This window comes from Schistocerca gregaria, chromosome 3 (genome assembly GCF_023897955.1).
Source record: "Schistocerca gregaria isolate iqSchGreg1 chromosome 3, iqSchGreg1.2, whole genome shotgun sequence".
In the NCBI taxonomy this organism is placed as follows: Eukaryota; Metazoa; Arthropoda; class Insecta; order Orthoptera; family Acrididae; genus Schistocerca; species Schistocerca gregaria.
Window position 1 is genome coordinate 145,550,049 of NC_064922.1, and position 9,183 is coordinate 145,559,231.

At 44.3% G+C, this 9,183-nt stretch overlaps 1 protein-coding gene across 1 annotated transcript in view; it reads left to right on the forward strand.

Annotated features, from left to right (window-relative positions):
* The window catches only part of LOC126354415 (protein slit-like), a 59,334-nt gene extending 50,412 nt beyond the window's left edge, over nt 1-8,922 (forward strand). Inside the window, exon 3 of the mRNA XM_050004037.1 lies at nt 7,966-8,922. Coding sequence (XP_049859994.1) covers nt 7,966-8,569 — 604 coding nt within the window. The 3' untranslated portion in view covers nt 8,570-8,922. The remainder of the gene's footprint in view (nt 1-7,965) is intronic.
* Nucleotides 8,923-9,183: the final 261 nt, after the last annotated feature.

A 9,183-nucleotide genomic window follows, 5' to 3' on the forward strand; every position in this document is an offset into this window, starting at 1 on the left:
AAGTACTCCTGTCAGCAATCTGATAAACCCTCAGAAGTACGATGGCACACCTAGCTAATCTCGCGGCACAGTACTGGGTCGCGGCACAGCCCTTCGGAACCACTGGACTGTGCTATAGCTGACAAATCAATGAAAACAGTAACTGTACGGAACGACATAAAGTGGAATAACCACATGGAAGTAACCAGAAAAAATTATTAAAATAACAATAAAATTTTAGAGCAATTTGTAAATCATACTGGAAAGTACATATAAATTTCTCCTAGTCCCATATGAGTGATTGTAAATTTTTAATAGCTATCAAAATATTTGTGTGATTTAAAACGAAGAACGCTGGGCTCGTGTTGTAGATTATAGTATGGAAGGGAATTACAAGTGCATCAATTAATGATTGAAAGCGCCCCACGAGTTTCGTTTTAAATCTTGCAAGTATTTTCATAGCTACTAACAGTTCTCAGTCACAAATTGTCAGAACTAAATGTATAGAGTTAGAATTATGCGATGTATGTCGTTACTCCTGTAACTCCATGTTATGCTCATAAAATAAATTAGCTCTTATATACACTATGTGATCAAAAGTATCCGGACACCCCCAAAAACACGTTTTTCATATTAGGTGCATTGTCCTGCCATCTACTGCCAGGTACTCCTTATCAACGACGTCAGTAGTCATTAGACATCGTGAGAGAGCAGAATGGACGATCCGCGGTACTCACAGATTTCGAACGTAGTCAGGTGACTGGGTGCCACTTGTGTCGTACGTCTGTACGCGAGATCTCCACACTCCTAAACATCCCTAGGTCCACTGTTTCCGATGTGAAAAGGTGAAGGGACACGAACAGCACAAACGTCAGTCAACTGACGAGGTCTGTTGACTGACAGAGACTGCCGACAGTTGAAGACGGTCGTAATGTGTAACAGGTAAACATCTATCAAGACCATCACACTGGAAGTCCAAACTGCATCAGGATCCACTGCAAGTACTACGACAGTTAGGCGGGAGGTTTGAAAACTTGGATGTCAAGGTCGAGCGGCTCCTCATAAGCCACACATCACTCCGGTAAATGCCCGCATCTCGTGGTCGTGCGGTAGTGTTCTCGCTTCCCACGCCCGGGTTCCCGGGTTCGATTCCCGGTGGGGTCAGGGATTTTCTCTGTCTCGTGATGGCTGGGTGTTGTGTGATGTCCTTAGGTTAGTTAGGTTTAAGTAGTTCTAAGTTCTAGGGGTCTGATGACCACAGATGTTAAGTCCCATAGTGCTCAGTGCCATTTGAACCAATTTGAACTCCGGTAAATGCCAAACGACTCCTCGCTTGGTGTAAGGAGCGTAAACATTGGGCGATTGAACAGTGGAAAATCGTTCTGTCGAGTGTCGAATCACGGTATACAATGTGGCGATCCGACGGCAGGGTGAGGGTATGGCGAATGCCCGGTGAACGTCATCTGAAGGCGTGTGTAGTGCCAACAGTAAAATCCGGAGGCGGTGGTGCTATGCTGTGGTCGTGTTTTTCATGGAGGGGGCTTGCACCCCTTGTTGTTATGCGTCACGCTATCACATCACAGGCCTACATGCATGTTTTAAGCAAATTTTGCTTCACAGTTTTGAAGAGTAATTCGGGGATGGCGATTGCATCTTTCAACACGATCGAGCACCTGTTCACAATGCATGGCCTGTGGCGGATGGTTACACGACAGTTAGATCTCTGTAACGGTCTGGCCTGCACAGATGCCTGATCTGAATCTTATAGAACATCTTTGGGATGTTCGTGTCAGACCTCACGGACCGACATCGATACCTCTCCTCAGTGCAGCACTCCGTGAAGAATGGGCTGCCATTCCCCAAGAAACCTTCCAGCACCTTACTGAACGTATGGCTGCGAGAGTGGAAACTGTCATGAAGGCTAAGGATAGTCCAACACCATACTGAATTGGAGCATAACCGATGGAGAGGCCACGAATTTGTAAATCATATTCAGGCATGTGTCCGGACACTTTGAATCACACAGTGCATATTATCCATGTTTTAACGTACTTACCGAGCGAGGTGGCGCAGTGGTTAGACACTGGACTCGCATTCGGGAGGACGACGGTTCAATCCCGCGTCCGGCCATTCTGATTTAGGTTTTCCGTGATTTCCCTAAATCACTCCAGGCAAATGCCGGGATGGTTCCTCTGAAAGAGCACGGCCGACGTCCTTCCCCATCAGTCCCTAATCCGTTGAGACCGATGACCACGCTGTCTGGTCTCCTTCCCCAAAACAACCAACCAACCAACCTTACCGTACTTAACACTAGGAAGATTATAATTATTTTACAGAAATTTGTTAATTAACCTTAAAAATGAACTAAGTCTGAAATTGTACAATCATACATCAGATAAAGAGAATGACAGCTGAAGGCAACACGAAATCATTCAAAAATCTCCATCGCAGCTGCAGACCATGTTGTTGTTGTGGTCTTCAGTCCGGAGACTGGTTTGATGGAGCTCTCCAAGCTACTCTATCCTGTCCAAGCTTCTTCATCTCCCAGTACTTACTGCTGACTACATTCTTCTAAATCTGTTTAGTGTATTCATCTCTTGGTCTCCCTCTACGATTTTTACCCTCCACGCTACCCTCCAATACTAAACTGGTGATCCCTTGATGCCTCAGAATATGCCCTACCAACCGAACCCTTCTTCTAGTCAAGTTGCGTCACAAGCTCCTCTTCTCTCCAATTTTATTCAATACCTCCTCATTAGTTATGCGATCTACCCATCTAATCTTCAGCATTCTTCTGTAGCACCACATTTCGGAAGCTTCTATTCTCTTCTTGTCTAAACTATTTATCGTCCACGTTTCACTTCCATACATGACTACACTCCATACAAATACTTCCAGAAACGACTTCCTGACATTTAAATCTATACTCGATGTTAACAAATTTCACTTCTTCAGAAACGCTTATTTGGAATTGCCAGCCTACATTTTATATCCTCTCTACTTCGACCATCATCAGTTATTTTGCTCCCCAAATAGCAAAACTTCTTTACTACTTTAAGTGTCTCATATCCTAATCTAATTCCCGCAGCATCACCCGACTTAATTCGACTACATTCCATTATCCTCGTTTTGTTTTCGTTGATGTTTATCTTATACCCTCCTTTCAAGACACCGTCCATTCCTTTCAACTGCTCTTTCAAGTCCGTTGCTGTCTCTGACGGAATTACAATGTCATCGGCGAACCTCAAAGTTTTTATTTCTTCTCCGTGGATTTTGATACCTACTCCGAAATTTTGTTTCCTTTACTTCTTGCTCAATATACCGATTGAATAGCATCGGTGATAGGCTACAACTCTGTCTCACTCCCTTCCCAACCACTGCTTCCCTTTCATGTCCCTCGACTCTTACAACTGCCATCTGGTTTCTGTACAAATTGTAAATAGCCTTTCGCTCCCTGTATTTTACCCCTGCCACCTTTAGAACTTGAAAGAGAGTATTCCAGTCAACATTGTCAATAGGTTTCTCTAATTCTACAAAAGCTAGGATCCTAGGTTTGCCTTTCCTTAATCTTTCTTCTAAGATAAGTCGTAGGGTGAGTATTTCCTCACGTATTCTAACATTTCTACGGAATCCAAACTGATCTTCCCCGAGGTCGGCTTCTATCAGTTTTTCCATTCCTCTATAAAGAATTCGCGTTAGTAGTTTGCAGCTGTGACTTATTAAACTGATAGTTCGGTAATTTACACATCTGTCAACACCTGCTCTCTTTGGGAATGGAATTATTATATTCTTCTTGAAGTCTGAGAGTATTTAGCCTGTCTCATACATCTTGCTCACCAGATGATAGAGTTTTGTCAGGGCTGGCTCTCCCAAGATTTTCCATAGTTCTAATGGAGTGTTGTCTACTCCTGGGGCCTTGTTTCGACTCAGGTCTTTCAGTGCTCTGTCAAACTCTTCACGCAGTATGAAATCTCCCATTTCATCTTCATCTACATCCTCTTCCAATTCCATAATATTGTCCTCAAGTACATCGCCCTTGTATAGACCCTCTATGTACTCTTTCCACCTTTCTGCTTTCCCTTCTTTGCTTAGAACTGGGTTTCCATCAAAGCTCTTGATATTCATGCAAGTGGTTCTCCTTTCTCCAAAGGTCTCTTTAATTTTCCTGTAGGAGCATATCTTACCCCTAGTGAGCTAAGCCTCCACATTCTTACATTTGTCCTCTAGCCATCCCTGCTTAGCCATTTTGCACTTCCTGCCGATCTCATTTTTGAGACGTTTGTATTCGTTTTTGCCTGCTTCATTTACTGCATTTTTGTATTTTCTCTTTTCATCAGTTAAATTCAATATTTCTTCTGTTACCCAAGGATTTCTACTAGCCCTCGTCTTTTTACCTACTTTATCCTCTGCTGCCTTCACTACTTCATCCCTCAAAGCTACCCATTCTTCTTGTACTGTACTTCTTTCTCCCATTCCTGTCAATTGTTCCCTTATGCTCTCCCTAAAACTCTGTACAACCTCTCGTTCTTTCAGTTTATCCAGGTCCCATCTCCTTAAATTCCCACCTTTTTGCAGTTTCTTCAGTTTTAATCTACAGTTCATAATCAATAGATTGTGGTCAGAGTCTACATCTGCCCCTGGAAATGTCTTACAATTGAAAACCTGGTTCCTAAATCTCTGTCTTACCATTATATAAACTATCTGATACCTTCTAGTATCTCCAGGATTCTTCCATGTATACAACCTTCTTTCATGATTCTTGAACCAAGTGTTAGCTATGATTAAGTTATGCTCTGTGCAAAACTCTACCAGGCGGCTTCCTCTTTCATTTTTACCCAATCCATATTCACCTACTACGTTTCCTTCTCTTCCTTTTCCTACTCTCGAATTCCAGTCACCCATGACTATTAAATTCTCGTCTCCCTTCACTACCTGAATAATTTCTTTTATCTCATCATACATTTCTTCAATTTCTTCACCATCTGCAGAGGTAGTTGGCGTATAAACTTGTATTACTGCAGTAGGCGTGGGCTTCGTGTCTATCTTGGCCACAATAATGCGTTGACTATGCTGATTGTAGTAGCTACCCACACTCCTATTTTCCTATTCATTATTAAACCTACTCCTGCATTACCCCTATTTGATTTTGTGTTTATAACCCTGTATTAACCTGACGAAAAGTCATGTTTCTCCTGCCACCGAACGTCACTAATTCCACTATATCTAACTTTAACATATCCATTTCCCTTTTTAAATTTTCTAACCTACCTGCCCGATTAAGGGATCTGACATTCCACGCTCCGATCCGTAGAACGCCAGTTTTCTTTTTCCTGATAACAACGTCCTCTTGAGTAGTCCCCGCCCGGAGATCCGAATGGGGGACTATTTTACCTCCGGAATATTTTACTCAAGAGGAAGCCATCGTCATTTATCATACAGTAAAGCTGCATGCGCTCGGGATAATTTAGGGCTGTAGTTTCCCTTTGCTTTCAGCCGTTCACAGTACCAGCACAGCAAGGCCGTTTTGGTTAGTGTTACAAGGCCAGATCAGTCAATCATCCAAACTGTTGCTCCTGCAACTACTGGAAAGGCTGCTGCCCCTCTTCGGGAACCACGCGTTTGTCTGGTCTCTCAACAGTTACCCCTCCGTTGTGGTAGCACCTGCGGTACGGCTATCTGTATCGCTGAGGCACGCAAGCCTCCCCACCAACGGCAAGGTCCATGTTTCATGGGGTGGCTGCAGACCATATTGAATTGAAAATTATAGAATTATTTTCGAGTTTTTTGACTTGCTTGTTTGAAAATTTGTGGTTTTTAAAAATAATGATGAGATTGTGAAAGAGACACGTGTTAAATGGTTCGAATGGCTCTGAGCACTATGGGACTTAACTGCTGAGTTCATCAGGCGCCTAGAACTTAGAACTACTTAAACCTAACTAACTTAAGGACATCACACACATCCATGCCCGGGGCAGGATTCGAACCTGCGACCGTAGCGGTCGCGCGCCCCCAGACTCGGCCACTCTGGTAGGCCATGTGTTAAATGCCGTGCAAATCTTAAAGAAAAAAGTAAATTTCGCATAATATGTCTTCGTCAAGTAACATAGCTCGATGACAATTGAAACAAATACACAATGAAATGATGCTTTTGTTGAGAGACAATAATCACACTGAAGTCACCGCGGTCCATGGCGGTCCCCTAGACACTACAAAAGGCGCATCATGGTTCTTAATAGGACGTGTGATCACAACGGATAGCAATGCGTGCACTGTAGTGTACTCACGTGCTGCCCACAACTTTGGTGAAGAGTTCTTGTGGAAGGGCGTCGCATTCCTGGCAACTGCAAGACGGTCGCTGATCCACGTGGACGAGCTCTCAACACACTCCACAAGTGCTCGATGCGATCAAGTCAGGGGAACGGCCGAGACCAGCCCATTCGCCGAACATCCTGTCGTTCCGAGAGCTCATCCACCTGTGCTGTTCGATGCGGATGTACAATGCCATCCATAAAAATAGTCAGCGCCGAATGCATCGCTGAAAAGACGCACGTAAGGAACGAACACAGCGTCACAATAAAGTCAAGATATTTACGCGCCATCAATCATGCTATCTCAAGAGACATGCATTAGTGGCCATTAAAATAGCTACACCACGAAGATAATGTGCTACAGACGCGAAATTTAACCGACAGGAAGAAGATGCTATGATATGCAAACGATTAGCTTCAGAGCATTCACACAAGGTTGGCGCTGGTGGCCTTGTATCACCGGCAGTCGAGATGACAGGCATTTATCCGCTTGGCTGTAACGGATCGTGCAGCCACGTCTCGATCCCTGAGTCAACAGATGGGAACCTTTGTAAGACAACAACCACGTGTACGAACATTTCGACGACGTTTTCAGCAGCATGGGCTATCAGCTCGGAGACCACGGCTGCAGTTACTCTTGACGCTGCATCACAGACAGGAGCGCCTGCGATGGTGTACTCGACGACGAACCTGGGTGCACCAATGGCAAAACGTCATTTTTTCGGATGAATCCAGGTTCTGTTTACAGCATCACGATGGTCGCATCCGTGTTTGGCGACATCGCAATGAACACACATTGGAAGCGTGTATTCGTCATCGCCATACTGGCGTATCACCCGGCGTGATGGTATGGGGTGCCATTGGTTACACGTCTCGGTCACCTCTTGTTCGCATTGACAGCACTTTGAACAGTGGACGTTAAACTTCAGATGTGTTACGACTCGTGGCCCCTACCCTTCATTCGATCTCTGCGAAACCCTACATTTCAGTAGGGTAATGCACGACCGCATGTTGCAGGTCCTGTACGGGCCTTTCTGGATACAGAAAATGTTCGACTGCCCTGGCCAGCACATTCTCCAGATCTCTCACCAATTGAAAACGTCTGGTCAATGGTGGCCGTGCAATTGGCTCGTCACCATACGCCAGTCACTACTCTTGATGAACTGTGGTATCGTGTTGAAGCTGCATGGGCAGCTGTACCTGTACATGCCATCCAAGCTCCGTTTGACTCAATGCCCACCGTATCAAGGCCGTTATTACGGCCAGAGGTGGTTGATCTGGGTACTGATTTCTCAGGATCTATGCAACCAAATTGTGTTAAAATGTCATTATATGTCCATTCTAGTATAATGTATTTGTCCAATGAATACCCGTTTATCATCTGCATTTCTTTTTTCTTCTTTATATACAGAAAGTTTATGGCGTCACTCCTACCTCATTGTGCAATTGCGTTGAAATGCTTATCATTTAGGTATGCTAGCATGTAACAGAATTCGTGCCAAAGTGACGTTTGTAGCATGGCATTATCGTGATGCTATGCCGCAATGGCCAGCAGCATAAAAAGATTCTCTCTCTTGTGACACCTTGTATTTCCAGCTCCGTTTTTTTTTTTGTTTTTTATTATACACAGCTTCGTAGGTAACACATACATTATATTTTTTTTTTATTTTATTTACAGGCATAATTCCTTGCTGAAACATCTTGACTTGAGCTTCAACGAACTCAATACTCTGCCCGAAGATGCGTTCGTGCACCTTCCTTACCTGGAGCAGCTGCTACTGCCAGGGAATGGCCTGCAAGTTCTTCCCGATCGACTATTTGTTTCGAACACCAGGATCTCCTTCCTAGACGTTTCTCACAACGCGCTAACATCTTTGGGGACGACGACATTCAGAAGACTCAAGCACCTGAAAGTTCTCAAGGCGTCAGACAACAAGTTGGTGCAGCTCCAGCCCACTCTATTCGAAGCTAACTTTCTACTGTCGGAAATCTTCGTGCACAATAACAAGTTGACTTCGCTGAGCTCTCAGCTGCTGAACGCGACTCAGATCTCTCTGCTGTCGCTCAACGACAACCCGTGGTACTGCGACTGCGCGCTCAAGACCTTCCTGGAGGAGGTCCGCAGTCGCGGAGCGTCCCTCGTCGCTGCCACAGAGTGCGCCGCGCCGCCAGCCATGGCCAACAGGGACGTCATCCTGCTGTTCCACGACCAGGTTGCTTGCAACACCACTGCTCCGCAGAGAGATACGTCCACACCTGTTATAGTGACTGAGTCTCAATAAGAGTTAAGCACCGCCTCATTGTACAGTTATTATTTCATATTGCACTTATATTTATTATCAAGCGAGTCAAATGTGACTTGCACAATATCACGAGGTACTGAATGATATGTGCGGAGTTCATTTGCAAATGATCCTATGTAATACTCTGAACTATAATAATGAATTTATTGTCGTACAGTAACCAATTGTATGGTTGTCATTACTCACAAGATGTAGTTTGTATCTTTAAATACTAATCCCATGTTCTGTCAAATACGAAACTTTCTGAGATTATGTATTACAGTTTACAACATTAAGATGTCATTAAAGTTTATCCAACAGGCAAATCATCTAGAACCTGTGAAGAAACTTTATCAGGTCTAGTCATCAAGTTTTAATTATTACCTCGAAAGAAATCGAACTGGGAACACGAAGCTTGGTGTTGGTATTAAACCTTCTTTACATATTCACCCTTCAACGCGACGAAACCCGCCTCCTTAGACGAGGTCGCTAACGCAGCTCGTGACGTCGTGCTCGAATGGGAGGTAAGCCAGTTCCAATCCTGTTGGTGGACGTCATTTTCATAAGCGGAGGAGAGATGGTGGCAACCTCCTGATCACTGAACTTCGCGTCAG